A 20,425-nucleotide genomic window follows, 5' to 3' on the forward strand; every position below is an offset into this window, starting at 1 on the left:
ACATGGAACTAGGAAAATCCTGGAAAAGTGTATCCATAGAAACCTAAAGAAGAAGTCTTGTTGATGGTCAAATTCATGAAAGAGGCTAAAATTGAAAGAATTTTGCAGGAACAAAACATGAAGGTGGATCTTCAATTCTAAAGTTCAAGCTTTGAGGTTTCAAAGTGAAGCTTCCGGGGAAGTTGACTTTGTTATGGAGGGCAGCTTAGATCATTAGAAAAAAAGTTGCTAGGGGCACAAGATTTTTTACTTATCTGGAAGGCTAAGTTGATCTTTTTGGGCCCTTTACTATGCTTAAAATTGAGATTTAGTCTATATACTTTGATTTGATATAATGTGGCCTTTACTTTTAAAATATCATTAGTTAGTTCATATAACTAACATTAGTTGTTTCAGTTAAAATACCGACGTGGATTTTTTTGAAAAAAAATACTCCTTTCATCTCACTGATTATCTTATGTTTTTGTGTGTATGTTAAAAGGGATGTTATTTTAACAAAAATCTACATCAACATCTTAATTGGAATAGCTAACCGTGCTAACTATTTGGACTAACTAATGTCATAATAAAAATATAAGATCAAACTAAGCAAATAAAAGCATAGCAGATAAGCCTCAAATATGAACATAGTAGAAAGACCAAAACCAAAGTAAACAAAATGAAAAGTTGAGGGACTAAATAGAAAAGAAAGAAAGATGAATTATAATTACAAATATATTTTATAGTGGTTGAGAGGCACGTGGTTCAAATTTGGTAAAAATGAACTTAAAACGGATGATGAATTGAAGAAACAAGAATATTATGGATCAAAATCATAAAATATTTTACTTTTGTGGCAGAGAAAGCTCTCCAAATCTAATATCCCTGTGGGTGGTGGCATTTGGCATGCATTTGAGGTTGAATATTTATGTACAAAGTTGGGTGAGTTGAGTAGCTGATTGTAAGATGGAATGGGGCTTACGCAACCAGCCTACTTGACACCTGATTTTGATCCATACCAACATACCTTTAATCCTACGTATAATCCATTAAACTAATAAGGCAAAATATTCATTTTTGTGTATGATTCAATCAACTATCCCGACATTAGCCTACCTCTGTACTGCTATACCTAATATATATCTAAGAATACCATCAACGATTTTGGATTTCGATTTCATATATTGGTGTTACCGACATTTTTTAATCATTTATTCATATGGTATATTGATGGTAGTGTGTTGAAAATGATGAAATTTAATTGGGAAAGTTAGGTCAGTGATTTGGATTCAACTTACACCTTGTTTAGTCTAGTATAAGAATACTCATCCGTCGCACTCTATACACTTGTTGTCGCAATCGTCCTATAAAGATGGCACCCATTTAACTGCCATCAGTCAGGCTAATCGACGTTGTCTCTCCGACTATGTCTGGTGTGTGGCTATTCGACAAGAAAGGTGTGGCTCGCTTGATATCCAATCCTACCAGAGAATCCTTCGAGCAAAAAGATCCGATTTATCCCGGAACCTCGACCCCACCAGGGGCTCGACCACGGGTCGTGGTCTACCTCCCAACCAATAATGTCATCAAATCCTATACCGAGCTCGAGCTGCGATTGGCTGAACTCGGCTGGACTCGATATTACAGCTCCAGCCAACCTCACATTCTCCAATTCCACAAATCAGAGAACTCGGCTCACCTCATTTCACTCCCCATAAATTTCGCCCATTTGAGGTCCCAACATATGTACGACATTATCGTCAAAAACCGGTCCTTCTTTGAAGTACGTGAAACCCCCTCAGTGACATGACGTGAAATTGTTTTGGGACTGATGTTTTCTTGTCATGTTTAAGTTTATTAAAGGACTGATGTTCAGTTCTAGTTTTGGGATGTTTTCTTTTTCTGATTCCTTCCGCTTTCTCATTTCCAATTGGTCTTTGTTTCTCTTTTATAATATATTATATGTCGTGCTGTTGCAATGCAGGCAGCTACTTGAACGTTGTAGAGATAGCTTATATATATATATATATATATATATATATATATATATATATATATATATATATATATGTAGTTAGTGGATTTGTTTACGTCAACCTTGACCTACGATGCTAAGGGGCCATAGAAGTGTTTTCTGATCAGAGATGAAACTTGTCATGCATTGCTGCAAGCAGCAGCCCAGCCCCCCAAATATTCTTTTTCCTATTCCGATTCTGTTTTATACTCTGTCCTTTGCACTTTTTGAAATTTGCTTTCATACCTCATCATTCCAATTTTGTTTCAGACGATGGATCGTGTTGTTCTGAGATTGACTAAAGAAAGATAGATTAATATAAGGGTAATTTATTTCAAATACTACTCATCTTTATGCTGATCGAAAATGTCACTAACGTTTTAATTTTGTCAATTTTAGCACGGACGTTTATGTTTCACTGCAATTTTTCCACTCCGCCGTTAATCCATTAACGGCACGATGACATGGCATTCCAATGTCGTGACGGCGATGACATGGACGACTTTTTTTTAAGTTTTTTAGTCCACGTAGGATCGTTGTTACCATTTGATTGGTATTTTAAGTTTTTTAAGTGGATTACCTCTCGACAACACCAATAGAATCGCCTAAGCTCCCATTTCCATGAAAGCTATCTTCAGGTTTGAACTGGGTTTTTAGAAAAAAAGAAGAAGCAATAAACGAAGCTAGCAAGCAACTAAAAACTCGAACCAGAAAAATAATACGCAGAACTTAATGACAAACACCCATTAACCTAAATCGACTATTCCGAAGAAAATACACAATGAGAAGGAGAGAATTTAGGGTTTTATCGAAACCCTAGATGGGAAAATCCTAAAAGAGAAATGAGGGGATATGCAGATGAAAATGTCAGACAAAGAAACATAAAATGAAGGCAAAGGGAGAAGAAGGAGCAACTAGATCTGCCACAAAGGACGAACCAAATTCTTTCGAAACAGCAAATAAGAGAAACAAAAGAGTGTTTTGTTACCTGGTGATGAAGATACGATGGGTATGGGTCTTGAGCGAAAGGAACCACATCTCATGACGATTGGTTCATCTCGTACACGTGCACACTCTCAGCCCTCGAACCCGTCGGGTTTACCAGCGACGATAGCTTCGCGTTCTTTCGAATTCTCATACTCTATCGATCTCGAGTAAAAATAAACCAAATAAATGTGGAATAAAAATATTGCAAATTGTAGGAGATGGAGGGGAACTCAAGGAATGATGAAAGAGATGTGAATAGCCAGAAAATGAAAAATATTTTGATCCAAGAGGAATTTGGTTTGGTAGTGCTGTAGTGTTTTTCTGCAGATCTCACATAACTCGATAATCAGGGTTTTCTTAACTTTCTGTTGCTTTCTCGGCCCTTCATATGTTTTGGAATACTAATGAATTGTTTAATGGTTTCAGGAATAATAAAACACAAAACTATAAAATTACACCATTTGATGTAAGGCTAACCAAGCTTCTTTAATAATGGAGAAGTTGGCAACCTTGTTGTTTCTCGATCTAGGAGAGACACCATAATGTTACACTTTGAATTGATAAGTAATCTGCAAAAATTAAAGAAAGAAATGATTAAGATGGAAACATAAATAAGAAATGGAAGAATAAAGGAAATGATAAGAATTGAAATGGATAGAAATGTTATCAAAGATGGGCTGCGGAAGTGTTGTTGAATTGTCCTTCAAATGTTGTTGAATTCAGTCACCATTGGTGATGATGCACGTGATTCTTGATGAATGTTGATGGATAATTCAATGGTTAAGGAATGGTGATGAATATGGTAATGGGATGGTGATAGAGTTGGCGTGAAAGTGATAGATAATGGTGAAGGAAATAGTATCTTATAAAACTAAGAAGGAACCAATGTTATAAAGAACAAAGACCCGTTTCTTATAAGTTTTATAAGGGATGGTAGCAAGGACTTTGACCCACTAGTAATATGAACTAGGAACCAGAAGTATCAAGGAAGGGATTGACGCCACAAACTTTAGAAAAGCTTGCTTAATCGATATAGTTCTAAAAAAACTTGAAGAGAGAATAATCTCACAAGAGTTTTAATTTTTCAAAGGATTTAGTTACAAATGAAATGCATAGCCTATTTATAGTTTTCAAAGGGTTTAGGCCGAAAAGATACTTGATGGTTCGGCCAAGGTTGAAACCCTTTGAAAATACATGATTTAAATGAAGATACATGCTCTTGTCCGAATGGGTATGTGTTGGTTCGGCCCTAAGGATGATTTGAATGCATTTGGAAGTTATCTGGGCGCCAAAATGAAGAGGAAAGAGTCTTTAGCCGAATAGGAAGCATCCCTTGGTGTTTTGGCGCCTATTTGATGTCACATGGAGTGCACATGGAAGCCTACTTGAACACACATGGGTCTTCTTGCAAGGCTTTGGTGAGGTTGTAACCATAGGATGATGTCTTGAAGTCCATGGAATGAAGATAGGTAGCAACTACGTGTGACTTAGCTTCCAACGTGCATCTAGGTGTCATGGTCTTCAATGGGCAGCAACTTGTCATGAAAATTCACATTTGTGGAAGGTGACCTTTCATCATTTGAGCTACTTTCCATGTGTTTGAGTTGAAGATAAGCTGGCCAAAGATGAATTACATGTATGTGAGTCTTAGGACAGCTCCTTATGAAAAGACACTTCTCGGAATGACAACTCCTCGCAAAAAGGTACGAATCCACAAAATTTGATCTAGACCATATTTGTAATGTTCTGTATGGTGATGATGATGGTGCAACTCTCCAGCTGAAATGAGGTCTCTAGCTAGCTCAAAAGTCCATCTCAAGTGAGCTATGAGCTCGGGGCTCAGCTGGCAACTTTGTCCCAAAATGTTCTTGAGATGTCCCGGAGTTGTCCTAGTCAAGTTTCCATTGCTCTTGGACTCCAATGCTAGCTTTAAGTCAGCTCCCATCATGTGGCCGAATATGCACCTACAAAAGAAAGCATAATATAAGCTAAATATTTAAATTAAATAACTTATAATATAAAGATGTGGACTATAGGTTATAATAATAACTCATGCATCATATGATAATGAATGAATATTATTATTATAACTATAGATTATATGCTTGAATATCAATCAATGATGCAAACCATATAATGAATGAATGCTCATGTTATGATAATTCAAGTATAGTCTAATCTACAATGTATCCTCATAATAATATATAGTGTATAAATAAGTAAATATAAGATAAAGTAATGATGAACTCCCTTAGAACCAGCTTTGAATAATCTCCATGGTGTGATCAAGTCATGGATAAAGTAGGAGCTGGACAGGATCACATCACCGTTTTAGGAATATAAATAGTCATTGGCAAAACTACTCCATTTTAATAAATCGTCCATGTCATCGCCGTCACGGTATTGGAATGCCATGCCATCGTGTCGTTAACGAATTAACGGCGGAGTGGCAAAATTGCAGTGAAAGATAAACGTCTGTGCTAAAATTAAAACGTCAGTGGCATTTTCGATCACGAGCATAAAGATGAGTGATATTTGATATAGATTTACCCTTAATATAATGTTAAAAAACAACATAATTGGAAATCTATAAAGAACCTTAATAAAATCGATTTAGCGCAATTAGAAATGTTGACTTATACCTAATATATTAATTACAATAGCTTAACAGGAAAACTTATCAGATCAGTAAGTATCGATACTTTTTCACAAGTATAGATACTTTCTAATTTTAAAAAAAATAGAAAATGAGAAAGCTGCAAAGTATTAATACTTTTCCACAAATATCGATACTTTCAAATTTTTTTAAAAAAATAGAAAATGAAAATGTTGCAAAGTTTCAATATTTTTCCATAAATATCAATACTTTCTAATTTAAAAAAACATGTAAAATGAAAAGGCGGTAAGTTACAATACTTTTCCATAAATATCAATACTTTCAAATTTTAAAAAAAATGAAAAATGAGAAAACTGTAAAGTTTCAATATTTTTTCACAAATATCAATACTTTCGAATTTTAAAAAATATATAGAAAATGAGAAGGTTGCAAAGTATCAAATTTTTTTTAAAATAAATATCGATACTACGATTTGATGATTGATACTTTAATATTTGATGAATAGTAAAATGTATATAAATTTTCTCTTATGATCGATATTTTAACATTTGAGAAAGTTGATGAAAATTAAAATATTGATACTTATTTTATTTGAAAAAAGTGTTCAAGTTAAGATCGAAAGTTACTTAATTATTTGAAAATTTTCATTAAAATATCATCGTAAAAATATTAATAATGTAATAACAATTACAACTTAACCGGTTAAAATAAAATAGGTGCAACCTATTACGTTAAGCCAGCTACTTGTTTGTTTAAATGTATAATAATAATGTAAACGATAAAATATTTACAACTTAACCGATTAAAATAAAATAGGTGCAACCTATTACGTTAAACTAGCTATCGGTTTGTTTAAAAGTATAATAATAATGTAAAAGGTAAAATAAAATATGTGCAACATATTATGTTAAACTAGCTACCGGTTTATTTAAAGGTATAATAATAATGTAAACGATAAAATAAAATAGACTCAACCTATTACGTTAAACTAGAAACCTATTACGTTAAATTAAAAATCTATTACGTTAAACTAGCTACCGATTTGTTTGAATGTATAATAATAATGTAAACGGTAAAGTAAAATAGACGCAATATATTACGTTAAACTAGTTACCGGTTTGTTTAAAGGTATAATAATAAAGTAAATTGTATTTACTATAATAATAATGTAAATTGTATTTACAACTTAACCAATTAAAATAAAATAAGCACAAATTGTTACGTTAAACTAGCTATTGGTTTGTTTAAATGTATAATAATAATGTAAACGGTGAAAGATTTACAACTTAACCATTTAATTTTTTTTTAATTTGATAGTATCGATACTTGTAGGTTGACATGGGGGGAGTTCATCAACTTTTTCAAAAGTCTTGATACATCAGATATCAATTATCGATATTTTAACATTCATCAACTTTTTTAAATGCTAAAGTCTCGATAACAGTCATCAAAATTCTAAAATTCTAAAATATCGATATTGGATATTAATAATTTTCCTGAATATGTATTGATACATATACTCTAAGTATCGATATTAATAATTTCCATACATCTACACTAAGTATCGATATTGAGTATAAGAATTTTGATACTTTTAATCCAGTTTCGCCTGGGTTTTTTATCAGTTACCTTAGTTAAAACAGTAACGGTTACTTATAAGGAATCAAAACATCATAGAAACAGTATCGATATTTACTAAAGTATCAATCATCTGATCATAGTAGTATCAATATTTTATTTTAAAAACAATTTCCATCCAAAGATACAATTACATATTAAATTGCAACCGATTTCATTAAAAACATTCCAAATCGCAACCTACTTCTTTATTCACAATAACATTATTAGACGCAACCTAATATGTTAATATTTATTTATAACAAAATAAGTATTTAACTAATTTTGTTGTCGTGTGATTTATAAGGTCAGATCAGCTTCAACTTTGGTAATATTTTAGGCGTAACCTAATTTATTGATAATATTCATAATAAAATAAGTAATTAACCTATTTTTTTTGTTGTGAGATTTCAAAGGCCCCATCAGTTTAAACTCTCATGATGTATTAGACGCAACCTAATATGTTGAAAATGTTAATAACAAAATAAATAATTAACTTATTTTCTTACCGTTTATAATATTTTATGCGCAACTTGTTATGTTATTACGGTTAATAATGTTTCCAGTAATTAACCTAAATTATTAAAGTAAAAATTTTTTGTCCATTTTACATACAACGATAACATTTCACCCATCAAAATTAATGTTTAATGTTATGTTGGTTCAAACTCGTTAGCATTTCACCCATCAAAATTAATTATTAAACCCGAGAATGGATATGGATAAAATTTTAAATCTCTACATAATTTAAATATTTTCTATTGGTAATATTATTTTGTATTTATAAAATTTTACATTTCTAGATTTATAATATAACTCACAGTGATAACATAAAATCATATATTCATCCTTGTTTAATATTTGGTTCATAATTTTGAACATTTTAAATTTATTCTCAAACTATGACTTTCATTCTAAATTAATTCAAACATTTTGAATATTTTAATAACATTCTCCAAAATTATTCAAAATTGAGAATGGCTCGAAGAGTGGGATGGAAGATGTTGATTAGCTTGGAGTTGCATCTTATTTTAGGGTGCGTTTGGTTCACGGAATGTAAAATTATCAGTGGTATGTAAGATTACTAGGAAATAGGATTACTGAGAATGTTATATTTTGTGTTTGGTTGATTTAGTAGGAATGTAAGATTACTGTGTTTGGTTAAAAGAATAAAAAAATTATTGGAATGTATATTTAACCAAATTGTCTTTATTATATATATATATATATAGTTAACAAGTTGAAAAATATTTATATATTTTCTTTAAAAAATTTAAATTCATAAAATTTATATTTTTTTTACAAAATTAAAAATATAAAAAGGTTTAATAAAAAGATAAAATTTTATTTTAACCCCTAAATTTCATATAAAATTTCAATTATAGATTTTTTTTTTGTAAATCTAAAATAATTTAAGAATAAATTTGTAATTTAACCTTCGTAGAATTTTTATTATTCAATGACAGAAGAATGATATTTTTGAAAGAAAAAAATTAAGGACATTTTAATCCAAAACGTCGATAATCCAACAATATCTAAAGAAAGAGAGGTAATGACATTCTCGATAATATAACCAAAAAAACTACTATTAGTAATAAAACATTACCGGAAATGAGATTCCCGACAAATCAAACATGAGAATATAGATTTCATTCCCATGAGAATCTTACATTCCTTGAACCCTTAAGGTTTTAAATCATTACATTTCCATCCAAATAGTTGTTTTGAAGTCGTCAATGTAGTGGAACATCAGAATATTGTAGCTTATTGAGCAAAAGATTCAATCACTCAGACCACCTGATTATTATAAAAACATCCATGGAACAGTCTCTCCAACCCACGACAATGTGAAAATATAGAGTTAAAAATTCAAAATGAGGATCTATGCTTAACAAACAAATGTTACATTTGGCTTATAATTCTCAGAATCCCGATACCAGGTCCTAATGAAAGATCATAAATTCCAAGAAGGCAGATCAGTTCTTTTTCACAGTGGCTGCCTTGATGATATCGATGAACTCGGGCTGCAGTGGTTAAGACGATGCATCAAATTAATGAATCAACCGTGGAGTAATGGAAGAGAGAAAAAAGATCACTAACCTTTAGAGACGCTCCACCAACTAAAAAGCCGTCCACATCTGGCTGTGCCGCCAATTCCTTGCAGTTAGCTCCATTAACCGAACCTTCATTTATATTCCAACGGATGCAAAATCAGATTAAATCATTAGAGCACCAGGATAAGATCAATAGGCAGTAAAGTAAAATACCTCCATATATGATTCTAGTAGATGCAGCTACTTCAGCACCGACATTGTCATGAAGCCATTTCCTCAATTCACAATGAACCTGGAATATACAATCACAAATTTCTGAGTAAAACAATAGAGGGCACGATTACCCTATACACAAGTAAAAGAGCAACCAATGACACGAGCTTAGATATATGAATCCCAAATCCATATACCACTATCGGTTAGTTATATGATAGCATTCGGTATTTATGAGAGGACAAAACAATTAACAGGCATGCAATGCAAAGGTGAAGACTCGTCTCGAAAGATATATGCAAAAGAATCCCAACTTACTTCCTGAGCCTGAGCAGGGGTCGCAACCTTCCCGGTACCAATGGCCCAAACAGGTTCATAAGCCAGAACAACATTTTCCCAGTTTGTCACTTTCTCTGCAAAAGAGCATTAACAGTTAAATAAATCAAAATGAAGAAAATGCAAAATTCTAATCCAACTTGGTCAAATAAATACAAACTTAAGCCAACGTTCATCAGAGAAACAAATAATTGGATTTTCAAAAGAAAGTACCGGTAATTGCTTTGGTTTGTGCAGCAACAACAGCCATGGTCAAGCCTGATTCTCGCTGTTCAAGTGTCTCTCCAATGCAAGCAATCACTTTCAAGCCTCGAGAAAGTGCATATGCTACTTTGTCTCCGACAAACTGCAGAGACAAACATTCGAAACATAAACAATCAGACATAAATTCACTAGTAATAATCATAATAACTATTTTCACTAAAAGAAACAACAAAAACAAGCCTTAAACTAATGAAATGATAGGAATCTAATCGCATCGTTTACCTCATTGGACTCATTCAAGAGAGCCCTCCTCTCAGAGTGACCAATAATAACCCATGGAATCCCCAAATTAACAAGCATCTCAGCACTGTTAAAAGATTAGCAATAAGTTGCCACCGACAACGATGGGATCTAAAGAGCTTACATAACATTAGCCTAACATAAAATCATACCTAATTTCACCGGTAAAAGCCCCACCTTTGCGAACCCAACAGTTCTGGGCAGCAACATGGAAATCAGACCGTAATAGGCTTTTCACAAGAGTAAGAAACACAAATGGAGGGCTCACAACAACCTCTGCCACAACATAAATTGTAAGTTCTTCAGTTCAAAGTATAAGTCTGGTAAAGTTTTCAGACAAATAAAAAAAACCAACCGACAACATCCTCGGATGGAACTTCAGCTTCATTCAATATGGTCACAATCTTCTTGACTTCATCAGTTGTTCCATTCTGCAACAAAATTAACTCTCCAATCATTGACTTGTATATAATCAGAAGAAAGATACTAAAAACCCATTTAAAGCAATCGGATCTCAAAACTTAAGACCAATTTAGAGTACCCATCAGCTTGAAAACGTTTTCAGTATCGAACAATAGCTGAAAACAGACAGATCTGTTCATGTTGAAACATAGATCAAGTGAAGTTTTGACTGAAAGAGGAAGAAACATACGCATTTCCAGTTGCCTCCAACAAAGAATTTGCGGGCCATGAAAAAGTTTTGTGTTTGGCGATGGAAACGAGAGAACCCAAAGCTCCACAGTTATGTAATCAGATTTTACGGAAATAGTTGAGGGATTTCGCCCTGGTATTTTATAGTCGGGAAGATATGAGTGGAGCACAGGTTTTCCGGTAATAACAATAATGCCATTTCCATCCATTTTTACTAATTTAGTCCTTTAAGATTCTAGTTTTCTTTTTCAAGTACAATTTTTAAATATATCTTACATATCAGTATGCTTATTACGATGATTTTTTTTTCTTTTGATCAATCTAGAGTACTTATAAGTGATAATATATATTCTAACAATGAAATACAAATATCTTAGTCACTGATGTTCAAACACGAGATCTTTAAAAATAACAACAATTCTTTTAATTATTAAAGTCGTTTAGTTCATGTTTTTCTTTTTAATTCGGTTTACAATAACATTGTTGATTTCGTCTGTCACTACATCCTTATTTTATCGTCATTTTCCTCTAATTATTGTATGGGTACAAAACGGGTGTGAATATAGAACTTTTTTTAATCTTAGATGTCAAGATATTTGAACATACTCTTAATTAAGGATGGGAAAAAATTGAAATTAATGGATTTCAATCCAATCTAATCTTAATAAAGTTATATTTTTTAAAATCGAAATTTAAATAAGTTAAAAACTTTTGATAAAATTTTTAGAGTGAGGCTCGGATTTAGGTGACCATTATAGAAAAGAAAATTCTACTCACTAAGCAAAATTACTTTGAGCTCCATTCAGTGAATGGTTGTTTAATTAGCTTTAATCTTGTGTTGCCGCCTGGGAGTTGAGCTCCGCAAACCTCATGCCTACGCCGCGCATCAAGTGACACAGGTTTTCTCCTGCTTCCGCAAGTGAAGTTGTCAACACAGTCATTAAAACATCTCTCCACCAGTGACTTCTACATTCTCAAACTGAAAAAGTTAAAAGGAAGAAGAGAAGAAAAATATTGTACGGAGATTATAGAGGCCATGATCCTTTCTCAATTATAATTGTTGAGTATTTATAGTAATGGTGTCTGATATAGAGTTATAATAATTATTTGTAGAAGTAGATTAAATAAATTTGATTATCACATATTGAATTTTACTTTGAACCTATAGAAGTCTGATCTATACATTGTAGTTAACTCTGAGATTTGTGCTTGAAGGATGCGTGCTTTTTGAAGGCTCCAATAAACATGAAATCTATATGAAGATCTTTGCTAACAGAAAGTAGTAGTTTCCTGAAGAATAACAATTGTACTCCTTAATTGAGAGAGTGTCATAATTTATTTTTATTTGAATTTAATAATCATTTATTTATTAAGTAGAATAGTATTATTATATAATATCACATATCAAACTATAATCGAGATGTGTGTCCAATTTAACGCTATTAAAGATAGGTATCTCTTTACTACATGAGAGAATTTAACAAGAATAACTCTGAATTCATTCATTTCCTTAGGCAGGTCTTGAATGGGAAAAACATTCAACAACGGTTAAATAAAAACAAAGTGAATTATCAGCTCTATAGTCATCTCCGCCGTTCTTGGTTCATTTTTCCCCGACAATATGAATATTACAAAAAATAAGATAAGGAATAAAAGAATAAGAGAAATGGCATAAATTAAAATACCAAACAAAACAAGGCATTGTTTTTGCTGCTCTTGCGCTCTCAAGAGTTAGAAACACTTCCTGTGCACGATAGATGGGCCAGATTCATCATACTCTGCCTTTGCAATCCACATCTGCATTCCAATCAAAATGAGGAAATGTATGAATGGTGTTCAGTTCATGTGCAATTAATTAAACAATTTCTTTAACAACTATATGCATTATGTGGTCAGCATAATGAGTAGATAATACCTGCTGGAAAGTGCTGAGAGATGCTAAGATGGAGCCTCCAATCCAGACACTGTATTTCCTTTCAGGTGGAGCCACCACCTTGATTTTCATGCTGCTTGGGGCCAAGGCAGTGATTTCCTTGCTCATCCTGTCAGCAATTCCTGGGAACATGGTAGTTCCACCACTCAGAACTATGTTTCCATACAAATCCTTCCTGATGTCCACATCGCACTTCATGATGGAGTTGTACGTGGTTTCATGAATGCCGGCAGCTTCCATTCCTATCATGGAAGGCTGGAAAAGGACTTCCGGGCACCGGAAGCGCTCAGACCCAATGGTGATCACTTGGCCATCGGGCAACTCGTAGCTCTTCTCAATGGAAGAACTAGTTTTGGAAGTTTCTAGCTCTTGCTCATAGTCGAGTGCAATATATGCCAGCTTCTCTTTCACGTCCCTCACGATTTCACGCTCTGCTGTAGTGGTGAATGAATAACCACGCTCAGTCAAGATTTTCATGAGGGCGTCAGTAAGGTCACGACCAGCCAAGTCGAGGCGGAGGATGGCATGAGGTAGAGCATATCCTTCGTAAATGGGGACAGTATGGCTCACACCATCTCCAGAGTCCAGAACAATACCTACATCAAGGATTGTTTGAGAATGGTTAGCAGATGAAAAATGAGCAAAGTCCTTCTATGTTCTAAATATAGGTTATAGTGTCGGACCACGAAGACATTTTAACATGAAAAATGACTAAATGAACCCAATATCAATCGAAACAAGAAAATAGGGAGAAATGTGAACCAACTTGGAATATTCCCCTTATAATCGACAAACAACCATGCATGATATCAAGAATATCTTTAACCAAATTGCAAATTTGACTTTGAAATTGTTTAAATCAAGTTTTTATCTAAGAGACTAAGAGCTATGTTGCTCGGACTCTTCATTTTATTTTAAGTACATGTGTCCAACACATATCTAAATAAAGGGTATGAAGGTCCAACTCTAACCCTTCAAATATATGAAAAGCTTATATGTTATTGAGTATACCGTATCAGACTTCAGACACTTACCCTTGAATCTGAGTAACTTGGTCAAAGGGTAGTAAAAGTTTTCTTACCAGTTGTACGACCACTGGCATAAAGGGAGAGAACAGCCTGGATAGCAACATACATGGCCGGAGCATTGAAGGTCTCAAACATGATCTGGGTCATTTTTTCACGATTGGCTTTTGGGTTAAGGGGTGCCTCGGTGAGCAGAACCGGGTGTTCTTCTGGAGCCACACGAAGTTCATTGTAGAAGGTATGATGCCAGATCTTTTCCATATCATCCCAGTTGTTAACAATACCGTGTTCAATTGGATATTTAAGAGTTAGAATACCACGCTTGGACTGAGCCTCATCCCCAACATATGCATCTTTCTGACCCATGCCAACCATCACACCAGTGTGACGCGGACGGCCCACAATGCTAGGGAACACGGCCCTTGGAGCATCATCACCCGCAAATCCAGCCTAGAGAAAGCAAAACACGTCATAAGAAAATATCATATGTAAAACATGAAAGAAAGTGTATCCAAAACTGATACCTTGACCATTCCAGTTCCATTGTCACAGACAAGTGGTTGAATATCCTCACCATCTGCCATCTTGTATTAACTAAAACGTCGGGATTTAGATCAACAGCACAACAATAAGAGAAGCAATTCACAAACCACAATTAAACCAGAATGATTCAAATCAATTATGAGCCAAGATATATGAACAAATCATTCACGTTACCGAGAAATTTGAAAGTTAAAACTCAAGACAAAATTCCTAGTCCACTATAAATAATCCATCACAAGCATTTTGTTCAAGAAAAGCTATGACTAATCATAGAACAGATACCTTCATATGATCATACATTCTAAATATTTTTAGCTTTTTATTTGATAAGATAATTAGAATCGCAAAAATACGGAAGAAAGAAAAAGCTAATTCAAGGATCGTTAGCAAAATCGAAATCACAAAACATCCGTATATGGCATCAATAGAAGCTAGGAAACAAAAAAAATTACCAAAGATCGAAACAATCAGAATGGATACATGCAATTCCCGCGAACTTATAAGACTGCCAATCGAATACATATCGAAAAATCAAGAATCGTAATATTACATGAGAAAACGGGAACCTGAAATATTCGCTTATTGTATTATTTTTCCTTTTTTCCCCTATATTTTTCTCAGGGACCAAAGAGAATGTAAAGAGAAATTACCTGCAAAAGTAAAAAAAAACAACAACGAGAAAGATGATCTGAACTACCCGCCTCAGGAGTTCCAATAGAATAAGGAAAAGGTAACTTGTAAATGAAACGCAGTCTGAAATTTAAAACATGTAGCGGGAAAAACTTTTTCAACTGTTTTACCGGATCCTACGGTTATTCTCCTTTCTTAGGTGAGTGACGGAGCGCTTCAACAGCGTTCCAAAACCTGTAAACCCGGTTTCCCTTCCACTTATCACATAACGTAGGAAAATTCAATAAATAATTTAAATTTTGGGTAAAGTATACAAATGGTCTGTCGACTATAGATTGTTACTTTTTTAATATTCTAACTATTAAAAGTTACAAAATAGTCACTAAACTATTCATATATTCTAAACTCGTCCTTTTCTGTTAAATAATTGACATTCATCTAAGGTGGACGTTAACATACTAACTGAGATATGATAAAATTATATTTTAATGATTTCTATTGGCACCGTCGTTGCTTTCAAGTATTGACTCGATGACATAATGTAATCGTAGACTCGATCCATAAAATACAACTCAAATGATTTTCAGATCATATTTTATCATGTTTCAGTCAACTGGTTAACGTCCATCTCAGACGGTTGAACAAAAACTGATGAGTTTGGAACATATTTTGAAACTTCTAATAATTGGGGGACTCAACTAAGTAGTGCCCTATAATCGAGAGACTATTTTGTAATTTTTAATAGTTGGGAGACTATTTTATAATTTTTAATAGTTGGGAGACTATTTTGTAACTTTTAATAATTGGAGGACTTAATAAAGTAGTATCATGTAATCAAGGGAACATCTGTGTACTTTACCCTTACATTTTTTAAATAAAAATTAATAACGATGTCCTCATAATGTTTTTATAATCCGTATTAAATATTTCAAGATTTAAAAATATTTTAACTTAAACATTAATATATCAACAAAAAAAGATGTTTCATTATTATTTTTATTAATTATTTAATTAGGGAACGATGATTATATCATACTAATTTAAAATATCAATGATTAAATAGATAAAACTTTTAGTTTCCTTACCTATGTAAAATCGGCAGTTCATATCTTCCATTCATAGTGTTTTGAGTTAAGATTTTTTCCCCTCATGTTTCAGCCTTAGCTTATTCCATAGAGCTAAAGTTTAAAATATGAAAGATATATATATGTATTTTCACGACTTATTTTTGTAATTTAATTTGTACGAACCAAATTACTTTAATGATTAAAATATAATTATTATCCTTAAAGATTTCAGGTTCAAGCAACAGAGTCCACAAGGATGTGAACTCTCATTGTCGAATGATAAAGAATTTTTAGAACGAATATTATCTTATAAACATCTTTGATTAATAAAAAAAATATAACTTAATTTTGTTTCACTTAATGCCTACTTCATACTTCATAGTCATATATCTTTCCGGCTAAGTAATAGAAAAATTTTCTTCTCTTTTTAAAATAATGTTCAAAATAATAATAAATTTTATATAGAGGTAGGATGGTTTATTTGAGAAGTAGGAAGTTAGTTGTTTGATGACTAATATATAGTTTAAAATATATAAATTATTTGTTATAAAACTTATTACACATTTTAAAATATGTGAACCATAACTTCAAAATCTTAATATGTAATAATACAACTTTAAAGATCAATAATATCTAATCCGTCAGTCACCGTCACTGCCACTATCTCTCCCTTTCTTTATCTGAGCTTTTCTTTTCGCTTTCCAATTCCAATTCCCCCCCCCCCACACACATTTTCGTCATCACGATTCACATAATTTCTCTTTGATTGCTAACTGTTTCTTCCAACTTTTCTAGGACCAATACACTATAGTACAGTTACGTACACATTTTCTTTCATGTCCATATGCTACCACTTTTGTATAATTATCCTGTTATTTTTTTTAATTAATAAAAAAATATTAGATTGGCATGTGCTTATAAGCACAAGCATTTGTAAAATAAACGTTATATCAGTCTAAATATTAACATGTTATGCATTAATGTCATTTTCAAATTGTTTTTCCCCCTTGAAATTATCGTAAGAATTGCTTTATTCGTTGATGTAAGGCAGTGGCCTTTGGTCCCTGCAAAGAGGAAAAGCAAACATCCCCTTTGATTTCCTTTCTTTTTCTTTTGTTTTAAGGCAAAAAAATTTAGGATATATCTCATAATGATGCTTGATATAAATATGAAATCATTGGACAAGTAAATTCCCACTAGCTAGGACGAGTCAGAATTTGTGTAAGAAGAAGACTGAAAAGCCAATGTTTTTGTTCATTCAACCACTGTAGTCTAGTGCACAACCTTGGATATGCACACATACCAGCGCAACCATATGATTGTCACGGATGTAAACTTAAGAAGTTATATTAAAAATGTAGATATACGAAATTATAAAATTTTAAGAATGAAAAATTAAATTATTAATAAAAAATACAAATAAATATCTAAACTATATAGGATTTTAAAATTTCTAAGGACCGCAACCCATCACTGTTCAGTCTATCTCTGGATATGCATGGCCTGAGGTAAACAGTTTACGGTTCATGGGAAGGTCGATGAAGTTCGGAGTCGAGTTCAATCAAACCCATAAGCGAGAGGAAGGTGACATGCCTTACATGCTATAAATCTTAACTTCACTTGCATGATAGAATAGAAATGGATAGAAAAGCATGGGAGATGGGATATTTCAAGAGGGAAATTAGCTTATATTAATGTCAGATAACAGATCCCTTAATTTCACACATAAACAGAGAGAGCATATCAGTAAACAAGCTCCATGCAAACTAAATAACCAAACAAATACCTTAATAAAACTCAATATATATACTATCAAACATAAAACATCAATTCCGCCAATCTTTGTGTTTCGGATGTAGAAGCTTGTGAGCGAGTCAAGGTGATCAAGGGAACACTGCAACTTTTATGTCAACTAACATCTGTCATTAAAGCTTTAAGCTGCTGTCAATGAAGAAATATTGAAACCAACTATAAGATATGATTAGTATTAGAAGAGTTGAGACCTGATAAATATGTCCAATTATTTCCTCCCCAGTACTGATTATTCTCCGAAACACCACCCATCACTGATCTTGATAGATTTAGCCCTTGGTTGTTGTTGTTCTCCCTTTTCACTGGGTCTAGCTGAGAAACCCTAGAGCTTGAAGCTATGGAACGGAGAAGGTGGCTTTCTCCCACCATGGAAGATGATCCTCCCATGCTCTCACTTTGAAATGAGTATAAACCATTAGTTGGCTCAAACAAAGGGAACTGCTGATGAGCTCCTAACTGAAATCCCATCTCAGCTTGTGCACTGCCAGTTGTTGCCCCTTGAATTCCACTAAAGTTTAATCCAATATTTCCCAAACCAAACTGAGGAGAACTTTGCAAAGAAGCCATGAAGGACAAATGAGGCGTTTTCTGTGGCAAATGACCTGTGATTTCAGAAGGAATATTAACAGCATTTGTTGAATTCGAACCACCTTGTCCTTGATTCTCGGCAGAAGCAGTGGATTTCGAGCTGCTACTGCTACTGCCCTTGTTTTTCTTGTTTCTTCGGCATCCTCCACCGACCGGAACATTTCTAAGGGCACCCCCTCTTGTCCAATACCGCTTACACGTCTTGCAAAAGTGGCGTGGCTGTGAAAGGCTATAGTTATTGTAGTAACAAAACTTGGTGTTAGTGGACTCACACCTCGGACATTTCAGGGCTGCCTCTGGCTGTGGAATTTTTGCTAGCCTGGCTCGATCAGCCATTGAACCAGGCCTAATGGAGCCGCCGCCACCACCACCAGCAGCTCCAACATGAGAAGGTGGAGGAAGAGGTGGAAGCTGAAGATTTTCACTACCTGTACCAGTTCCATGTTGATGATTATGCTGCTACAAAAACAAACCAAAGCCCAAAAACCAAAGTAAATTTTTACAATTGTGAAAAAAGAAGAAAAAAATAGTTGGTATATTCAATAAAAAGATCACAAAGGAATAGGAATATTTATCTTTTGAATTTGCTTTACTTTGGGAGCACAAAGCCACAAACTATGGATAGAAATTGATGAAGAAAAGAAAAACCCTTACCTGCTGCCAGTTGGGAGGATCTAAATAGATTGGAATAGATGAGAAAACCATTGTTAATATTTAGAAATTTCTTTTATAAAGTTTGATGGGTTCTTTAATAAGGTAGAGAATCCATGCACTGGGGGGAATACTGGAGGCCAAGAAAGGAGAGGAGACGCAGAAGGACAGGTAAGAGAGGTGGGGAGGAGAGAGGGCTTTTGTTTATTATTATTATCATCATCATTATTCCTTCATTCTTTGCTTTTTGTTGTTATTATATTGCATATATATTTTTAGGGTTTTAGTGGAAGAAGTGTTCCTTCATCTATAAGCTTTCTTTCATCTTTCACGTTGTGGATTGTATTTGTTTTTGTGCTCCAAAAGTGGCTTCATGCATGATGATGCATGGAGAGATATAAAGATAATAGCAAAAGTAATTATCACCTTTTGCCAATATACGGTAGTCATTAGAAAATGTGTGTATTGCTCATTTTAGTTTGGGTCATCCATATCTTCGTATCTTATGTTAGTTCATTCTCATATCGAACTCATGCACTTATGCATTAGGAGCAATACTTTTAGTTAGGGTTGTCATTATAAAATGTGTTTATTAATTGCCGATATTTATTTTGTCAATGATCTTTAGAGTATGTGGTTAAAAGCTTCCAGTTTATACATTTTCTCTCCCATAAATTATAGGTTCAATATCAATCAGAAGCAAACTTTCGTTTCTCCTCCCTCTAGTAAAAATTGTTAGAAAAACAAGTAATAATATATATATATTACTTTTATCCTCCCTTCACCATCTTGATTTAATCAAGTTACGAGAGGTTAATGACTAATGAGGCCCTCTCTAATTTAGAAAAAAAAGTTAAAGGATATAAATTTGAACCCTACTAAACATAAATTATTAAACTTTTTGTTGCTAATCGTCTCTTAATATTATTAAAAAGTTTATTTTGGTAGCTAATAATATTGATGTGCCGAATGTGATTATTACGTGCATGAATATTACGAACATATTACAAATGTGGTACTTTTTCAAAGAGGGGGAGGGAAAGCAAAGGTTGAGAATGAGTAATGGTTATGGTCTATCAAGCCGACAATCTTTATTGTGTAATATCACAGGAGCTCTGCCATTTGTTTCGAGATAAGCTCCTTTGCTCTTTATACATGGACGTGATTCTATGTTGGTGACTTATGCCTTGCTAAGCTCTCTTCT

General features: G+C 33.4%; 3 protein-coding genes across 6 annotated transcripts; all 3 read right to left on the bottom strand.

The window, feature by feature from the left end:
- Nucleotides 1-8,978: 8,978 nt before the first annotated feature.
- Nucleotides 8,979-11,090, bottom strand: LOC120170465 (triosephosphate isomerase, cytosolic-like). The gene is made up of 9 exons (XM_039178408.1): nt 10,974-11,090; nt 10,677-10,752; nt 10,474-10,597; nt 10,304-10,388; nt 10,031-10,163; nt 9,800-9,894; nt 9,482-9,560; nt 9,315-9,397; nt 8,979-9,238 (listed from the first exon to the last, which is right to left on the bottom strand). Exons 1-9 carry the CDS (start codon nt 11,010-11,012, stop codon nt 9,191-9,193), a joined length of 762 nt encoding a protein of 253 aa, XP_039034339.1. The 5' UTR covers nt 11,013-11,090; the 3' UTR covers nt 8,979-9,190.
- Nucleotides 11,091-12,448: 1,358 nt separating this feature from the next.
- On the bottom strand, nt 12,449-15,178 carry LOC120170462 (actin). Of its 3 annotated transcripts, none has more exons than XM_039178398.1 (5): nt 15,144-15,178; nt 14,455-14,524; nt 13,987-14,380; nt 12,888-13,501; nt 12,449-12,769 (listed from the first exon to the last, which is right to left on the bottom strand). In XM_039178398.1, the coding sequence occupies exons 2-5, from the start codon at nt 14,512-14,514 to the stop codon at nt 12,704-12,706; spliced, it is 1,134 nt and encodes a 377-aa protein (XP_039034329.1). In that variant the 5' UTR covers nt 14,515-14,524; nt 15,144-15,178; the 3' UTR covers nt 12,449-12,703. The 3 variants fall into 3 exon arrangements, with proteins under 3 accessions (XP_039034329.1, XP_039034331.1, XP_039034330.1); XM_039178400.1 differs by having other exon boundaries at nt 14,455-14,514; nt 15,144-15,166; XM_039178399.1 differs by having other exon boundaries at nt 15,124-15,160.
- A 2,802-nt stretch (nt 15,179-17,980) lies between these two features.
- Nucleotides 17,981-19,410, bottom strand: LOC120170464 (dof zinc finger protein DOF2.4-like). Of its 2 annotated transcripts, none has more exons than XM_039178406.1 (2): nt 19,225-19,410; nt 17,981-19,026 (listed from the first exon to the last, which is right to left on the bottom strand). In XM_039178406.1, exons 1-2 carry the CDS (start codon nt 19,273-19,275, stop codon nt 18,139-18,141), a joined length of 939 nt encoding a protein of 312 aa, XP_039034337.1. In that variant the 5' UTR covers nt 19,276-19,410; the 3' UTR covers nt 17,981-18,138. The 2 variants fall into 2 exon arrangements, with proteins under 2 accessions (XP_039034337.1, XP_039034336.1); XM_039178405.1 differs by having other exon boundaries at nt 17,981-19,029.
- Nucleotides 19,411-20,425: the final 1,015 nt, after the last annotated feature.

This window comes from Hibiscus syriacus, unplaced genomic scaffold (genome assembly GCF_006381635.1).
Source record: "Hibiscus syriacus cultivar Baekdansim isolate YM2019G1 unplaced genomic scaffold, ASM638163v2 tig00111779_pilon, whole genome shotgun sequence".
Taxonomy (NCBI): Eukaryota; Viridiplantae; Streptophyta; class Magnoliopsida; order Malvales; family Malvaceae; genus Hibiscus; species Hibiscus syriacus.